The 16,183-nt window shown below is 67.2% G+C and overlaps 3 protein-coding genes across 5 annotated transcripts; 1 reads left to right on the top strand and 2 right to left on the bottom strand.

The window, feature by feature from the left end:
• Positions 1–1,184: 1,184 nt before the first annotated feature.
• RAC3 (Rac family small GTPase 3) lies at positions 1,185–3,653 on the bottom strand. Of its 2 annotated transcripts, none has more exons than XM_041724828.1 (6): positions 3,502–3,653; positions 3,248–3,319; positions 3,002–3,119; positions 2,805–2,867; positions 2,212–2,375; positions 1,185–2,068 (listed from the first exon to the last, which is right to left on the bottom strand). In XM_041724828.1, exons 1-6 carry the CDS (start codon positions 3,534–3,536, stop codon positions 2,008–2,010), a joined length of 513 nt encoding a protein of 170 aa, XP_041580762.1. In that variant the 5' UTR covers positions 3,537–3,653; the 3' UTR covers positions 1,185–2,007. The 2 variants fall into 2 exon arrangements, with proteins under 2 accessions (XP_041580762.1, XP_041580761.1); XM_041724827.1 differs by having other exon boundaries at positions 1,216–2,068; positions 2,216–2,375; positions 3,502–3,651.
• A 423-nt stretch (positions 3,654–4,076) lies between these two features.
• On the bottom strand, positions 4,077–11,825 carry LRRC45 (leucine rich repeat containing 45). 2 transcript variants are annotated; one of them, XM_041724823.1, is made up of 17 exons: positions 11,315–11,825; positions 10,498–10,559; positions 10,316–10,386; positions 9,882–10,060; positions 9,489–9,617; positions 8,366–8,478; positions 7,993–8,051; positions 7,651–7,728; positions 7,246–7,381; positions 7,086–7,163; positions 6,743–6,854; positions 6,570–6,640; positions 6,094–6,186; positions 5,762–5,854; positions 5,060–5,233; positions 4,832–4,979; positions 4,077–4,643 (listed from the first exon to the last, which is right to left on the bottom strand). In XM_041724823.1, the coding sequence occupies exons 1-17, from the start codon at positions 11,532–11,534 to the stop codon at positions 4,447–4,449; spliced, it is 2,013 nt and encodes a 670-aa protein (XP_041580757.1). In that variant the 5' UTR covers positions 11,535–11,825; the 3' UTR covers positions 4,077–4,446. The 2 variants fall into 2 exon arrangements, with proteins under 2 accessions (XP_041580757.1, XP_041580758.1); XM_041724824.1 differs by lacking the exon at positions 4,077–4,643 and having other exon boundaries at positions 4,839–4,979; positions 5,060–5,253.
• A 122-nt stretch (positions 11,826–11,947) lies between these two features.
• Positions 11,948–15,247, top strand: CENPX (centromere protein X). Its single transcript, XM_041724829.1, has 5 exons — positions 11,948–12,068; positions 14,183–14,234; positions 14,428–14,481; positions 14,727–14,815; positions 14,903–15,247. Exons 1-5 carry the CDS (start codon positions 12,039–12,041, stop codon positions 14,915–14,917), a joined length of 240 nt encoding a protein of 79 aa, XP_041580763.1. The 5' UTR covers positions 11,948–12,038; the 3' UTR covers positions 14,918–15,247.
• Positions 15,248–16,183: the final 936 nt, after the last annotated feature.

Raw genomic sequence — 16,183 nt, 5'->3', positions numbered from 1 at the left:
ATACTGGAAGAACATTTTTTTTCACCTTTTTAAGAGTTCCTCACAAAGTACTGAGCACACGAGGCGCAGCACGGGAGCTTGATCTGCACTTCTCCGTTGCTTTCCGTCTAGACAGTTCATGGTAAATCAAGTCCCGTGGGAGAACCTGCCTGTTGCAGCCGTGTAGACGCGCAGCCGTGTGATGGCATTGAGGACAGGGCTGGGGAGAGATGCGTGGTCTCCCACCTTTTTTTTTTTTTACTGTTGATTTATTTCTTAAAAAATATTTTTTTTTTTAATTTTATTTATTTATGATAGGCACACAGTGAGAGAGAGAGAAGCAGAGACATAGGCAGAGGGAGAAGCAGGCTCCACGCACCGGGAGCCCGACGTGGGATTCGATCCCGGGTCTCCAGGATCGCGCCCTGGGCCAAAGGCAGGCGCCAAACTGCTGCGCCACCCAGGGATCCCTTAAAAAATATTTTTAAAAAATATTTTATTTATTTATTCATGAGAGTCACAGAGAGAGGCAGAGACACAGGCAGAGGGAGAAGCAGGCTCCCTGCGGGGAGCCGATGCTGGACCCATCCTGGGACTCCAGGATCACGACCTGAGCCGGAGGCGGAAGCTCAACCGCTGAGCCCCCCAGGCGTCCCTTGATTTATTTTTAGAGACACAGTGTAGAGGGCGAGGAAAGGGAGAGAGGACCTCAAGGCCCCGCCCTGCTGAGTGCGGAGCTGACCGCTCCACACCGTGCTCGAGGTCGTGACCTGAGCGGAAACCAAGGGTCAGAAGCTCAACCGAGGCCCGCAGGCGCCCCGAGGGCTCCCACCTTTATCCTTACCACACGGACGTGGACGTGGACGTGGACGTGGATGGTAGCGCTGCGTACGGGACCAGCTAGGGGTGTTTGCAGTATTCGGAGTTGATTTTGCTTTCAACTCGGCTACGTGTAATCATACGATGATCGATAAAGGCTCTCTGGCAGCTGGCAGCTGGCCCTTCAGACCCGGCTCGGGCCTGCCCTGCGCACCGCCCTGCGCACCGGGGGAGCGCTGCAATCACGTGCTGCCTGGAGGTGCCCTGCGGCCTCAGGGTGAAGTCTGAGCCCCCAGACCAAGGCCCCCCCACAGCCCCGCTCCCGCCCCCCCCCCCCGGCGGACCGGCCCCACCTCTCAGGATTTCTCAGCCCTGCCAGACTGCACCCCCTGCCTCCCCCCTTGAGTGTCGCCCAGGCCTGGCGGGGGCGGGGTTGGGGGGGGCTGCTGCACAGTCCTGACAGGCTCCGTGGGGCTCGGTGGACCCCGACCACATCTGGCTGCTCAGTGAGTGTGCCCCTTTCAGGACCCTGAAGTCAGTACTCGGGGGTGGCCCTCTTCACCCCAAAGGGGCTCTGTGCCCTTACTCCCACTTTGGTCTGGTCACATCCTTTGGCCCCGGACACAGCTGAGCGGGGTCTTCTCGTCTCGCCCAGCGTGTGGGGTCAAGCTCCCCCCTCTGTGCTCTCCCTGACGGAGGTGAGGGGCGAGGCACCCCGTGGAAAGAGGCGAGTACCCAGACAGGAGGGAGATGTTGGTGGAGAATGTTTATTGTATAAAAGAAGAAAGGGCCACCCCATCCTGGGGCGCACGAACAGGACCCATCCCCCCAACCTCCCCCATCAGGAAGCCCATCCTGGGGCTGCCCTGGACCCGCCCCTGCAGCCCGAGGGAGACCCTGCTCCCTTCCAGCCTCCCGTGGGGGCCAGGCAGAGCTGGAGCTGTGCCCCCAGAAAGAGGAGACAGAGCAGACAGGACTCTGGTGCCCCAGCCCCGTCCCCAGGAGCGGCGGCCGCGTCCCCATGCGTCTTCCCCCTCCCCACCCACACCACTCCCCCACAGCGGACTCAGAGACACCAAACATCTCAATACGACGACAGCAAACAGGGCCCGGCGGGGCTGCTCCTGCAGAGGCAGGCTCTAGAAGACCGTGCACTTCTTCCCCGGCTTTTTCACGGGGGGTGGGCAGAGCACAGCCCGGATGGCCTCGTCAAACACGGTCTTCAGGCCCCGCTGGGTGAGGGCCGAGCACTCCAGGTACTTGACAGAGCCTGGGGGGAGCGAGGGACGGGGGTCAGCGACGGAGGGGCTGGTGGCGGTGGGAGGCGCAGTGCAAGCGGGGTCAGCACGGCGGGGGCCGCTCTGTGCCTCCCAGGGCACGCCCCCGCCCCCTTCCTGCCCCTGCGGTGCCTGCTCACCGATCTCCCGGGCCATGGCCAGGCCCTGGGGGTAGGTGATAGGGGCCAGCTTCTTGTCCCGCAGCCGCTCGATGGTGTCCTTGTCGTCGCGGAGGTCCAGCTTGGTGCCCACCAGGAGGATGGGCGTGTGGGGGCAGTGGTGTCGCACCTCTGGGTACCACTGTGGGGATGGAGGCTCTGACCCCTACACCTGGGGCCTTGTCCTGCAGCCATGCCCACAGCAGCCCATGGCCCCCAAGGGTCCCCTCCTCTCAGGCCCTGCTCCACACTGAGCCCTTCCTGCTTCATGAAGTGGCCAGTGGGCTTGGTGGGGAAACCGCCAAGGACAAAAATACCCACCGGGAAGTTTCAATGGCCCTCGTAGTTGGCCCTGAGCGCCTCACCCAGCACCCCTACCCTGCCTCTGCCCCCTCATCGCTCCCCTGGGTCACCTTCAGACCCAAGCAAAACAGATCTCCTCTGCCTCCCAAGGACATGTGACCTAAGGTCTTCAGGCAACACTGTCCCTGCCCAGCCGGGAAGGTGCTCTGGGCACCCCCCCCACGCCCCCTGCTCCTGCACACGGGTCCTCCCAGCGGCACAGCCCTACCTTGGCTCGAACATTCTCAAAGGATGCCGGGCTCACCAGCGAGAAGCAGATCAGAAAGACGTCCTTGGGAGAAAGGCGAGGGGGCCCAGGTGGGAGCGGTCAAGGACCTCCACATGGCCCCGTGACCCCGGCAGGACCTCAAGCACCCCGCGCCCCAGCGCCCCAGCCCCCCGGGGGCTGGCCCCGTGGTCACCTACAGTTTGGGGATAGGACAGTGGCCGCAGCCGGTCGTAGTCCTCCTGCCCCGCGGTGTCCCACAGCCCCAGGTTCACCGGCTTGCCGTCCACCATCACATTGGCCGAGTAGTTGTCGAAACTGCCAGGCAGAGCGGGACTGTCGGCGGGGCCTGGGCCGGGGCCACACACCCGCGTGGCGCCGCCGCCCAGGGGAGCCCGGGGAGCCCGGGGAGCCCGGGGAGCCCGCCGCCCCCGCGCAGCGCTCACACGGTGGGGATGTACTCTCCCGGGAAGGCGTTGGTCGTGTAGCTGATGAGCAGGCAGGTCTTCCCCACGGCGCTGCGGACACAGGCCGAGCCTCAGCGCCCGCCCCGGCCCCGCCCGCGGCCCCGCCGGGCCTCGGCGCAGGTGGGAGGCCCGGCCCCACCCCCGAGGCCGCGCAGCATCAGGTGGGCCGCGGCCCGCGCCCGGCCCCCGGCCCCCGCCCGCCCGCCCGCCCGCCGCCCCGGTCCCGCGCTCACCCGTCGCCGACCACCACGCACTTGATGGCCTGCATGGGCGCGGGCCGGGCGGGCGCGGCCGCGAGCCGAGCTGCGGAGAAATGCCCGGCGCCGGCGCCGCAGCGGCCGCGGACCCGAGCCGAGCGCCGAGCCGAGCGGCCGGAGACAGCCGAGCGCCGCCGAGCGCCGGGCGCGGAGACAGCCGAGCGCGGCCGGCGGGGGGCGCGGGGGGCGCGGGCCCGCCCCGAACCGGCGCGCGCGGCTCGGGGACCGCTCGGTGGGGGGCGCCGGCGCCCAGCCCCGGCGGGCTCCCCTGCGCCCCGGGACCCGCGCCGCCCGCCGGGGGCAGCGCGGGCGGGGGTCCGGGCCCCACCACTCCCCCCGGGGCGCGCAGGGGCGGCCGAGGGGCGTCCGTGTGCACGCGGCGGCGTCGCGGGGGAGCCCCGGGGCCGCAGCCGGGACACCGTGTGCCCGTGTCCCACCACCCCCGCCCCCCCGCAGTGGCCCCGGGGTCCTCCCGCCCGGGTCGGGGCAGAGGGTCCCCTGGGTGTGGGGCGCAGACACGTGTGGGAGAAGGCACCACCCAAAACGTATCACAAAGTGTAAAAAGTGTATTTTAGAAGACGCAGGAGATGCGGGCCAGCCTCCCGCACCAGGTTACAGGTGAGAAGGGTGGGGTGCAGGGGTGCAGGGGTGCAGCGTGGGCTCCCCCAGGTCTTTTGCATTTCCTCGCCCTGGGGGTTGGAGGGGGGCTTTCCAGCGGATGCATCCAGCGAATTCCCTGGACTGGAAGGGCCCCGGGAAGGGCTGGAGGTGCCCACTCCCTACCGCGTGGCCAGCCCGCCCTGGGCCTGACTGATCCGGCCTGGCCCCGGACCCCCGAGTCCCCAGCTGCAGACCCCGCCTCAGCTGCCAGGCTGCCTCTTGAGAGGAAGGGACGGGTGGGAGACGCTGCCTCGCCGCCCCTCACTTCTGGGGGCTCGTGGCCCTCCGAGAAGACCCCTGCACATAAGCCAGGACAGCATTTTGCAGGAAGTTGGCCCTCTGGGCCTCCTCCTCCCGGATGCGGGCGATCTCGACCTCCTTGAGCCGAAGCTTCTCACGAAGGGAGGCGTTCTCGCTCTCCCTGTCCAGCAGCGCTTCCCGGTGGTCACCTGCGATCACTGCAGAGGGGGACACGGGCTGGAGGTCCACGTGGAGGCCTGGTGGGGCGCAGGCAGGCTCCCCGATCCCACAGGATCCCACAGATCCCACAGATCCCACACCACCAGGCACCGCTCAGCCCTGCAGCCCGGCCACCTGTCGGCCGACCCCCTGCGAGAAGGCCCCGGGGGCTCTGGGCCCAGCTCACCCTTCAGCTGGCGCTCCAGGGCCGCCACCTTCTCTTTCAGCGCCTCCTGGGCTGTCAGTTCGGCCTGCAGGCGGCCGTTCTGCTCCTGCAGCTCCACCCGCACCCTGGTCACCTCAGCCACCTTTTCTTGGTCCTTGTTGCTTAGTTCCTGCCAGACACGGGGGTGAGTGTATGGCTGGTGGGGGGGAGCCCGGGGCACCGTGGGGAGACCCTCAACGCCCCAGCCACCTGCTGCAGCTCCTCCAGGCGCCGGCGCAGGCCTTCCACCTGCAGGCCCAGCTGGCTGGCCCGGGCCTGGGCGTCGGCCACCGTCTGCCTCTGCTGCAGGCAGGCGCTCTGAGCCTCGTCCCGGGCCTGCACCAGCAGCCGCAGCTTCTCCTCCAGGTGAGCCAGGCGCTGTTGCTGGGGTCACGGGAGAGGGGCTGGTGAGCAAAGTGAGGAGGGCTCAAGGCCTGCCTGCTGCCGCCCTGCACGTCACCCCAAGCACCAGGGAGCAAGGCGAACACCCCACCCCGTTCAGCCGGAGTGGGGATGACCTGTGGAGACGGCCTCCTAACCCGAGTTACCCAAGTTACGTGTGCATATTCTCAACAGGCTCAACTTGAACTAGCCTGTAGGTAGTACCCTTGCCGGGCTCCCCCCATCTCCCAGGCTGACCATCTCCCAGGTGGTTCCGGCTTGGGCCAGGCCATCACAGGCTGCATGTGGGTGAACCGCTGCCCCCATGCCAGGGCTGGATGCCAGCAGCTCTCTGTAGGGGGTGGGATGTGATCCTGGGCCTGTCCTGCTGGGATCCTACCTGCCCCCGGCCCCTTATGGCTCCTGTCCCCCCACTCCCCCCAGTGAGCCCAAAGCCAGCCTGAGTCCAGCCTATGCACCTCAGCCCCCCAGGCCTCACTCCCTGGTGGGCGCTGCCAGCAGTGGGCTCACCTCCTCCAGACGGACTTGGTTCTTGGCCTTCATGAGCTCCTCCTCAGCCTGGCCACGCTCACTGAGAGCTGCCGCCTTCACTCGGCTCAGCTCCTGTAGCACAGACGGTGATCCCTGGGCCTGTCCTCCCAGCCCTGGCCAGGGACCCCTCTGGCCCCACCCAGCCGCTGGGCCGGGGTGACCCCTGCACCAGCCTCCTGAGAGCTTCGCTCACTAGACAGAGATCCCATGTCCCACCTCATTAGGTCCTCTGGCCTCAGAGGGATGTCGGTGGGTGGGTCCTGATGAGGTTCTGAGACCGAGAGCCTAGCACCCAACCAGCATGTGCTCACCTCCTCCAGGGTCAGCCGCGAGGCCTCCAGCCTCTGTACCCTCTCCTGCATGGCCCTCTCACTCTCTTCCAGGTGGCGAGTCATGTGTTCCACCTGCCAAGGTGAGGGGCAGGAACGGGGCTGGAAGACTAGTGCCCCCACTTACATCCCCCATGCAATCTCCACCCTGTGGCAGGCAAATCGTGGTGACACTTCCTCCTGAGAAGGGGCTGCCCCCCTGGCTTGGCAAGAAGTAAAGATGGAGGGCACGTCCCAGGGCCACGCCCAGACGGCACGGAGCGCCTGGCAGCCTGTGCTATGGTCTTTTCTAGAGGCTGATCGGGAGTTTCTGGGTCTGTCACTTGCTGGGGCTGGCCGAGATCTACCACGCAGCACCCCAAGGCTGCCAGGGAGCACAGCAGGGGTGTGCTTTAGGGGCACCATGCCCCTGAGGCTCCCGCAGGCCCTAGGCAGTCACAAGGGACGGCAGGTGGCACCTCCTTGGCTCGCAGCTGCTCCAGGTCCTCCAAGCTCTGTCGGGACCTATTCTTCTCCAGTTCCAGACGCTCTGGAAGCCCAGGGGGGACAGTGTGGGTGGGAATCCCCGGGTGCCCTCACCACCCATCCTCCCCTCTCTGGGCCCCTCCACTGTGGGCTTGCATGTGCCCACCCTCGGCCTGGATGGCCCGCGCCTTCAGCTCAGCCGCCGTGTTGGTCAGCTCCTGCCTGGCCAGGAACAGCTGCTCCTGCTGAGATCTCACCTTCCGCTCCAGCTCGTCCACCTGGGAAGCCAGCACCATGGACGGAAGCTCCGGTCTGGCTCCTGCCCATGACCCTGTCCCCACTGTGGCCCTGCCCCCTGCCTGTGGCCCTGGCCCCCCTGCCTTTGCCCCCTGCCCCGTGGCCCCAGCCCCTGCCCTGGCCCCCTGCCCCGTGATCCTGCCCCCTGCCTGTGGCCTGGCCCCCTGCCCCCCACCCCAGTCTCCCCAGGGCCCTGGCCCACACCCCCATACCTGGTTCCGCAGAAGCAGGTTCTTCTCGTTGGCAGCAGATAAATCTTTGAGGAGCTTAGACTCCCGTTCTGCAGCCTCCTGAGGGGGAGATCGGGCATCGCTGGTCACCCCGCCTGCCCGCCCTTGCCCACCCTGTGCCCACCCAGCCCTCCCTGCTCACCTGCTGCTCTAGCCTGTGCTCCTTTGCCTGCCTCTGTGCCAAGTTTCGCTGCTCCTGCTCTGTGGTAGCCAAGAGCTCCCCCAGGCCCTGGGCCTTCTGCTCTGACAGGGCCAGGGCAGCCTCGGCCATCTGCAGCCTGGGAGGAGGGGAGAGCCAGCCCCGTCCCAGCTTCGCCTTGAGCCTCGCACACGCGGTGCCGTTCTCACTCCTGCCCACCACTCTTCCCCTCAGCTAGAGCTCACCTCATCCAAGAAACCTTCCGGGGTTACCAACCCAGGAGTCTACTTTGTACACTGGGGACTAGAGTTCTTGTGTGTGTCACTTTTCTGCCGTGGGCCCATCTCTAAAACGTTCCAGAGCCCCCCACTCCTGCCCGTCCCCACTCCTGCCCCCAGCCCCACTGACTTGGCCTTGAGGGCGTTGATGATGGAATGTCTCTCGTTCAGGGCTTCCTGAAGCTGACCCATGCGTGCTGCCGACGCCCTAGAAGCAGAAAGGAAGGTCCGAGAAACCTCAGAGCACTCCCAGGCCCCCTGGCTCTGGCAGCAGCGGCTGCTCCTCATGCTTCCACGACATCCCAGCCGCGGCTAGGGGTGTTCTCAGCGGCCGCCCCGAACCCGCCAGCCCGTGTCCTTGGGAAGCACACGCCACCACCTCGGCGGGCAGGTGACGAGCCTCGGGGTCAGTCATCCCACAAGGCCGAAGCCAGGACCCAAACCGCAGGCGCGCCGACGGGGCTGCGCTCACCTGCTGCTCCTGGCCATCTCTTTTCGCTGCTTGTCGATCGTCTCCATCAAGTCCAGAAACTGGGGGCAGAGGTGGCCAGAGCCCTGTGAGGGCCCGGAGGCCGCCTGCCGGCCCTGCTCAAGCAGGAAGGGGCGCCGACGCCCGGTCAAGCAGCAGAGCGGAAGGGCACTGGCCTCACGGAAGACGGGGCTCCCGCACTGGGGAGCGCAGAGGCCCCAGGGACGCCCACCTGCCCGCCTAGATATGGGCCAGACCAAACTGGCCGAAGTGCTGGCCAGTCAGAGGAGCTTGGGGTCCTGCCGGCCCCCCGAGGCCAGCCCGTTGCCCCGGCGGCTGGCATGAGGCTCCGCGGTCAGAGCAGTGCTGTCCTCACCTGCCGGGATTTCTCTTCCTGGAGATGCTGCACCTCCTTGCTGAGCACCCGGGTGCGGGCCTGATTCTCCCGGGAAGCAGCCTGCCGCTGCTGACTGTGAGCCATGGCTTGCTCTGTGGAAGGAGCCCCGCAGGAGCGGCCAGCGTTAGCCCAGCTCCGGGCCCCGAACCCGTAACCCGACAGTCGACACCGTGGGCAGTCTCGCCCCACACGTCAGAGTGCGCCGTGAGGCCAAGGGCTGTGGAGGCATAGGGAGGGGGCAACGGTGGGGCCAGGAGCCCGGGAGGCACCTGCTCAGGGGGGCATGCCTGCGGGAGGGGCAGGGGAGGCCGCTCAGCTGCCGCAGATGGGTATGGTCCTGGGGCATCTGGGCTCACCCCAAGGCTCAGATCCACCGCATGACTTTCAAGAACTGAACGTCACGCTCAACTCCCGGGTTCTGGAGATCTGAGCAGCAGCTGGGGAGGAGCCAGCCCAAGGTGGTGCCAGAGGCAGTGAGGAGAGCTGGGGACGACACGGGCGGGGCAAGCCCAGCCGGGGTGGAGGCCACGAGCGGGACTCCTGCCCACATTCAGGCCCTTGGGTGCCTGGTGCTCCTGAAGGACAAGCAGTCGCACTGAGTGGCAGGGTGTTCAACTGGGCCCGGGGCTGTGTTGTCGGGGTCACCGATGGCAGGGGACCACGGAGGCTGGGTGGCCCCGCTCCCACATGGCTCCCACGCACAGCCGTGACCTCTGGGGTGTCGGGGCAGGGCCAAGAAGCCCCTTTCCAGCTGTGGCTGGGCCACCAAGGTATTGGCATGACCATTGGGGCAAGGCCGTATATGCCAGCACCTCTGCTGTTCCGTCTGCCACGGGTGACCCCCCCACCTCACAGGCCTAACAAGCAAGTGCACACAGGACAGCTCAGAGCACCACAAGTGAAGTCCCCCACGAGCTCCCCGCCACCATACCCTTCCCTAGACACCTTCTCCCTCTTCGTCCCGTTTCTGGTTCGGGCCACCCTCCCGATGCTGTTCCACGTCCCCGTCCTGGGCCCGGAGCCGCCCCTCCCTCAGTGGCTGGCCCAGTCAGACGGCCGGCTCCAAACCGTGCGGGCCATCGGCAGCCCCGGGTGCCCATACCCACAGCTCTGAGGATGTCGCCGGGGATGTTGTTCCCAGCCAGCTCCAGCCTCCACAGGCCTCTGTTGCGGGGGAGACAGTTCACCAGGGCCCGGCCTCCCAGGAGGCCGATGCTGTTCCAGCGCAGGTCTGGAAGGAAACCTGTGGTCACCAGATGGGGTGCACCCGGACAGAGATGGCCCAGCCTGAGATGCTTCCTTTGGGAAGAGTGCTCTCCGTGATCCCCAGCCGAGCAGGAGCCCAGCTCCCCAGGCCCCTCCCCACACCTTTCCGCCCCCTTGCTTCTAGAAGAGGACAAGAGCAGCAGAAAGGCGGAGGGAACAGTGGGATAGAGCCCCAGGTCTCCGGGACTGCAGATCTGGAGAAGGCCGGGGGGTGGGGGGGAGGCCTCACCCAGCTGCTGGAGGCTGGTGTTGCACGCCAGGGCCAAGGCCAGCTCCTCCGCGCCCTTGTGGTTGATCTGGTTGTTGCGGAGGTCCAGCTGCTGCAGGGCACTGTTGCCCGCCAGGGCCCCGCAGAAGGTGGCAAAGGCATCGTCCCACGAGCCCAGATTGTTCCACTCCAGGGTGAGACTGCAGGAAAGGTGGGCCTGAGGTGTGCGGCCCCAGGGAGCACCCTGCTGCCACAGGGGCCAGAGGACAGGTGCAGCCTTCGGGGTCTTCGGCAGAAAGGCTGGAGCCTCATGAGGAACTTAGAGTTGCCAACACCCTGCCAATGGACGACTGGCCAGGAGACGACTCTCCTAGGCTGCAGGATGGCCCCTGGGCCAACCCCGAACCACTCATGGGGTGCTGGTGGACAGGGTGGGGGCCAGGATCACACCTCACCTCTGGATGGACTTGTTCTGTCGGAGGAGTTGTCCCAGAGCCTCAGCCCCTGCGGCTTGAAGGTTATTGCCCTAGGGCAGGAGGAGGCAGGCTGGTGACTCGCCATTGTTACAGGCTGGGCTCCAAATGCCCCATCTGCACCCCACAGGGCCCCGGCCAGGCAGCAGATGAGGACTGCTCACCTTGAGATCCAGAAACCGCACGATGGTGTTGGCACACAGCCCCTGGAGCAGCAGTGAGGCCCCTGTGAGGGGGCAGGGTGGTCACTCCTCCCCGTGGGCGCCAGCGTGGGGCAGCTCCACAGAGGAGAGATGACTGTCCCAGCGGCCCCAACGGTCAGGATTCGTGCCCGAAGAGAGTTGCCCTGCTTCCTATTTGGTGCAAAACACCTGTAACCTCTTCTAGGCGCAGGACCTGGCTGCTGACCTCACCACCCCCCACCCCCCACCCCACCCCCCCCCCCCCCCCCCCCCCCCCCCCCCCCCCCCCCCCCCGCCTCCGCACGCTGGGACTCTCAAAAGTCAGGGGAAGGGAAGGTCTCTCTTTCACAGAGATTGCCCGCTGCCGCCAGGGACGCTGCTGCTTTAACCACACGCAGCGCGCCACAGAGCCTCAGAGGGGCGCCTGGGTGCCTTGTGGGTGAAGCATCGGTCTTTGGCGGGTCATGATCCAGGAGTCCTGGGATAGAGCCCCACGTGAGGCTCCCCGCTCAGTGGAGAGCCCGCTTCTCCCTCCATCGCTCCCCCTGCTCCTCCTCTCTAGGTCTCTCACTTGCTCCCTGTCTCTCAAACAAACAAAATCTTAAAGAAAAAAAGAAGACCCCTCACAAAGACGAGGTCTGGTGGAACGGAAGAGCTCTCCGAAGGGGCTGCCGAGGCACCCGGACCCCGCGCAGCGCACCAGGCCCAGCGGAGCCAGGCAAAGCGCCGGACCCCAAGCCCAGCTCTCCAGTTGCAATGGTTGCAACCCCCGCGGCGCCCCGCAGCCCGGGGTGCCCACCTTCCTCGCTCAGCATGCAGTCGCTCAGGACGACCTCCGTCAGCAGCGCGTCCTTCGGCAGCAGCTTGCCCAGGGCCCTGCAGGTGTCCACGGTCAGGCTCTGCGCGGCCAGGTCCAGCCGGCCGCGGGGCAGCTCCTGCAGTCGCTGCAGGACGGCTTCCTGGGGCTCAGCCCCACCTTCCTTGCACAGCCGGCTGTAGGCGAGCCGGAGCTGCTGCATGGCGCTGCCGGAGGGACCGGCACGGACGGAGCCGGGTCCCCGGGGTCCCCGGGGTCCCCGGGGCCGAGCACAGGTCCCAAGTGCTCAGCGGCCGAGCGACGGGGCTCCACGGGAGGGACACCCGTGAGCGCGGGGCCGGCGGGAGCGGCGGGGCGAGGGCCCCTGCGGAAGCGCTCGCCCGCGGGGGGGCGCGAGCCCAGGCCCCCAGCCCGCGCGCCCCGGACCCTCGCTCTCCCGCCGCGGATGCCCGCGGCCGCCGCGAAGCCTCAGTATCCAGGAAGAGCGAGGCGCGCCGGGAAGGGCGGACGCAAACTGCAACTCCCAGGAGGCTTTGCGAAGGCGGGCGCTTGCCTCCGGCCAATAGGGACGAAGGGGCGGGGCCGCGGAGGGCGCGCCGCGGGCTGATTGGCTGGGGGCGCGGGGGCGGGGCCGCGGAGGGCGCGCTTAGGGCGGACCGGCCGGGGGCTCCGAGGGCTCCGGAGGGCGCGCGTCGGGGCGGCGGTCATGGAGGCAACTGGCGGCGGCTTCCGGAAGGTGAGCGGGCCGGGGCGGGGGGCGGGCTGCGGGGTGCACAGAGGCCGCCGCCCGGCCCCACGCGGCACTCACCGCCCCGGGTCGCGCCCTCCGCCCTCCGCGCGGGGCCCTGCAGCCGAGCGTCCGCGGCCCGCGGAGGGGTGTGCAGAGACCGTGGGGCCCCGCTCGCCGGGGGGCCCCCTGCCTGCAGACCCTTGGCCCGTTGTCTCGCGGGCCTGTGCTCGGGGCCCAACCGAGGCCCTGCTGGTGCGAGTCCCGGGGGCCCCGGGACCGGGGTGCGCGTGTGCCTCGCGTGGACCTAGACACCTCCACTCAGGCACACTTGCGTGCTCTTGGCAGAGGCTGCCCCGGCGAGGACATGGGTCTGGTACTATCCTCACTTACCAGTGGGGAAACTGAGGCCGAGTGAAGGCTTCATTCAGGCCATTCCGCTCTGGAGCAGCAGCCGTTTGAGGTTCTGGTGGGTGGGTGGGTGGGTGGGTACGGAGGGCCCCGGGCGCCACCCCTGCAGGCTGTGAGTGGCTTCTGCATCTCGCTGGGTGGACCTGTCCTCCGGTGAGATCAGGCAGGTGCGCCAGGTAGGCCCGAGGGCCATGCTCCACCTGTCCCAGGGCAGGAGTTAACGGCCTCACAGAGGCATCCATTCTGTGCCTCACCTGCCTCAGCCTCTTCTTTGTCATCCAGGACGGAGGCTCGGCCCTGGCCCAGAGGGGTTAATGACGGGAAAAGGGAGGTCACCGAGGCCAGGGTGACTTGGCCAAGTGACCAGGAGAATCCCCCCGTTATCACTGCTGCAGAGGGTCCTGGAGGGCGCACCCCAGGGCTCCGCCAGAGCCGAGGCCGTGATTACCCTTGGGCAGGGCTGTCCCCGCTGAGGGTGGTGGGGACGGAGGGGCCAGAGCCCCTGCAGGCAGCAGGGCGGAGGCTGAGTGCGTCCGGGTCCTGTCCTGCCTTCTGCGAGTTGAAGTCACTGGTCTCACTCCTTTGATGTCACAGCCCTGCTCGGTAGCTCCGGGGGCAGGAGGGCGTCCCATCCCCGGCAGGTGGCGCCAGGCTCTCACGGTCGCTGCCTGGAGGACGAGGCTGCGTTCCAGTGACCGGGTGGCAGGTTCTTACCCCCCTGAGCCTGGGCTCCATGGCGTCCACGCCCTCTCCTGCCCCTCTGCTCTGCTCCTGGGCTTTCTCGAGCTGCACCCAGCTGAGACGGCGAAGCCCCCATGGCTAAAGCTGCAGGGCTGGTCAGTCCCCAGTTCACCCTCCCTGCGTGACACCCCACTTCTGGGCTCCTGTGGCCACCCTCCTGCCTCCCTGCTGGCTCGGCTGGCTCCTCACTGACAGCCTCTTCCGCCGGACCCTGGTCTCCGTACCCGCCCTTGGCCTACTCCCCAAATCCTCATCATCCTTCCCCCACCTGGCGGCTCTGCCTGGGTGCCTCCCAGCCCCCAGGATCTCTCACCTGCAGCCCTCGGCTCTGCAGAGGGGTGTTGTCCCTTATGGGCTCAAGCCCCCCCCCCCCGACCTTGGGGAGTCCGGGCTAGGACCCACCCTTATTTGTCAGGAGGCCCTGTAGACATGCCCAGGCTGTGCTCCCCTCCTCCTGCACCCACGCTGGCAGCCCAGCCCCCGTCCAGCTCTGTGGTTCCCAGTGTCCATCCCGTTACAGGAGGACTCCCTCCTGCACTGCAGCCTCCTGGGGGTGGGGGGCACACCTCCGATGGACCACCCACCACCTAGACCTGGCACGTAGTGCAAGGTCTGGCACAAGCTAGGCAGTGTTGCCAGGTGTGTCCACACCAGGAGCAGCTACGTCCTGCCCCGCTAGGAGTGCCTCCGCCCAGGGGTGGGAGCACAAGACCACCCTGGATCCTGCGGACTGGAGCCCAGACAGCAGCAGGTGGGCGCCTGGACTGCTCCCGCCTGTCCCCCCCGCGTGTCAGACTTCTGATCCTGGAGGCATCTCGGGGCTTCTCACTGCCCAGTCCCCCACCCTGGGAGAGGCCACACGGACGGAGGGCCTTTCCAGCAACCAGAACTAAATGCCTGAGGGGTCTGGCAGGCAGGGTGCCGTGCGGGCTGCTGACCTCGCTCCCCCACCTCTCTCCTCCCACCCCCAGGAACTGGTGAGCAAGCTGTTGCAGATGCACTTTACGGACAGTAAGACCAAAGGTGCGTGGGCACCAGCCGGTGGGCAGGACCACACCTGGGGGCTGCCAGGCACCCGTGACTTGGGGGAAAGGGGTCACTTGTGTGAGGAGCTCAGATTAGTGAGAAGAGCCGTGGGGTGCAGGCCGGGCCTGGGGCCCGGGGGGTGGGGGGGTGGCAGGGCTTGGCCCGTCACCTGCTCCCTCCCACCTTGCAGTCAGTGGGGATGCGCTAAGGCTCATGGCGGAGCTGCTGACCATCTTCGTTGTGGGTGAGCCCGAGGGCCCTGGCGTGTCCTCCATGTCCCACGGGGCTGGTCCTGACCCTGTTCCCCTGGCTTTCTCAGCGGGGGGGATCAACACGCAGCTTGGAGCCATTTCCCCACCAGCCCTACACCCCGTTGCTGGAAAAGCCCGTGTCCCAGGGGCCCCCGAGCTCCATCCTCTGAGCTGCCAGCCAGCGCTTGGGGGCGGGGGGGACCTGGGCTGCCCCGTCACTTCCCCCGTGTTGCGGCAGAAGCGGCTATCCGCAGCGTCCGACAGGCCCAGGCAGAGGACCTGGCTCTTGTGGATGTGGACCAGCTGGAGAAGGTGCTGCCTCAGCTGGTAGGTGCCTGCGGCCCATCCTGCATCCTGCGCTCCTGGGGCAGGGCTGGGGCCCGTGGGCTGAGTGCTGCTCTCCCCGCCCCACAGCTCCTGGACTTCTAGGGCCTCCCACCCCTACCGCGCCTGCTGTCCCAGTCAAGACCAAGCCCTGTGCCCACATTTCTGTGGCCTCTGGCCCCAGCCTGAGGTCCTGGGAGATGCCCCGCTGGACACAGCAGATGGGGTGGCTGAGGGGAGGTGGGGGGCAGGTGCCCTCCCTTGACCCCTCACACCCCCGGGGAGAAAGCACGTGTGGAGAAGCAGCGGGCCTAACACCCCGACATCAAAGCTTCCCTGCAACCTCTTAACCACTCGCTGCCCCTCGGAAGACACTTCCCTGAACTACACGTTTGCTCTCCCGAGGCAACATCAATAAATCAAAGCCGCCCGCCAGGCACGCCTCCGTTGCCATTAATCACCCAGAGTCCGGTTGCTTCGAAGCCCACGGGCCTGCCTCTGTCCAAGCCGGTGGAAGGATGGCATGGAACTGTGGGCGAGCGCCCCGTGGAGGGCCACGGCGAGGGCCAGGGAGACCTGAGGCCCCACGTGTGGCTGGGAGCACGGATGGCGCTCCTGCCACGGGATGATCGGCTGTGCGGCTGCCACTGGCCCAGCAGCGTCGCTGTGGGCAGGGTCAGCGGGGCCTGGAGGCTGGAGGCCTGGCCTCAGGCCGAGCCCCCAGTGGAGATCCAGGGCCGCACGGGACCCTCAGGAGCTGGGCCGGGTGGTATGGCTGCCCATGGATGCTCACAGGCCTGCCCGGCCCCCGGCCGCTCCCTCTGCACCCTGCAGCACCTAACTTGCTTCAGCTCCAAAACCTGCTCAGGAACTGTGCAGTCTGGACACAGCCACAGGATGTCCACTAGGGAGGATGCCCCACCCACCCCAGGAATTGGGAGCAACCCTAGAGGACCACCTGGGGGCAGCCCCGTCCACACCTGAGCAGGGTATGGGCTGCGGGGGCCAGCCTGCCCTCCCTGATTCACCCCGCTGGCTGGCTCCCCAACTTTCTCCTCCCACCCAGCTCCTCGGGGAGTTGCAGGGGTTCAAAGCCCTGGAAGGACGTGGAAGTGATTAGACCTAGAGGGGCAGCTGGGAGAACCTGTGCCCCAAGGCCGAGAAGTGCTCAGAGGGAGCAGCAGCCTACCTTCCCTGTCCCTCCCGTCCGGTGCCCTGGGTTAGGGCGGCCCTGCTCGCCTGGGGCCTATCCCCCGCACGTGGGTCCTCGTAGGAGGGGTGATTCCTGGGGTCAGTTAGGTAAAGTCACGGCTCGCAGTAAGACCCCTGTGCCTTTAGACCTGGGCCGACACGTGCAGGCCAGCAACAGGA

Source organism: Vulpes lagopus, chromosome 12, assembly GCF_018345385.1.
Source record: "Vulpes lagopus strain Blue_001 chromosome 12, ASM1834538v1, whole genome shotgun sequence".
In the NCBI taxonomy this organism is placed as follows: domain Eukaryota; kingdom Metazoa; phylum Chordata; class Mammalia; order Carnivora; family Canidae; genus Vulpes; species Vulpes lagopus.
The sequence above is the reverse complement of the archived record's forward strand: the minus strand, read 5'-3'. Positions and strand labels throughout refer to the sequence as shown.

What these genes read in the sequence shown, in the direction of transcription:
- RAC3 (XM_041724827.1), bottom strand. Translation starts at nt 3,536, where the DNA reads ATGCAGGCCATCAAGTGCGTGGTGGTCGGCGACGG. An exon ending in CACTGTCCTATCCCCAAACT is followed by an intron (nt 2,868 to 3,001) that starts GTAGGTGACCAC and finishes CTTTCTCCCAAG; the next exon opens with GACGTCTTTCTGATCTGCTT. An exon ending in TTGAGAATGTTCGAGCCAAG is followed by an intron (nt 2,376 to 2,804) that starts GTAGGGCTGTGC and finishes CCATCCCCACAG; the next exon opens with TGGTACCCAGAGGTGCGACA.
- LRRC45 (XM_041724823.1), bottom strand. Translation starts at nt 11,534, where the DNA reads ATGCAGCAGCTCCGGCTCGCCTACAGCCGGCTGTGCAAGGAAGGTGGG. An exon ending in CAGAACAAGTCCATCCAGAG is followed by an intron (nt 10,061 to 10,315) that starts GTGAGGTGTGAT and finishes CCTTTCCTGCAG; the next exon opens with TCTCACCCTGGAGTGGAACA. An exon ending in ACCTGCTTCTGCGGAACCAG is followed by an intron (nt 6,855 to 7,085) that starts GTATGGGGGTGT and finishes CTGGCTTCCCAG; the next exon opens with GTGGACGAGCTGGAGCGGAA.
- CENPX (XM_041724829.1), top strand. Translation starts at nt 12,039, where the DNA reads ATGGAGGCAACTGGCGGCGGCTTCCGGAAG. An exon ending in TACGGACAGTAAGACCAAAG is followed by an intron (nt 14,235 to 14,427) that starts GTGCGTGGGCAC and finishes CCCACCTTGCAG; the next exon opens with TCAGTGGGGATGCGCTAAGG. An exon ending in GCTGACCATCTTCGTTGTGG is followed by an intron (nt 14,482 to 14,726) that starts GTGAGCCCGAGG and finishes GTGTTGCGGCAG; the next exon opens with AAGCGGCTATCCGCAGCGTC.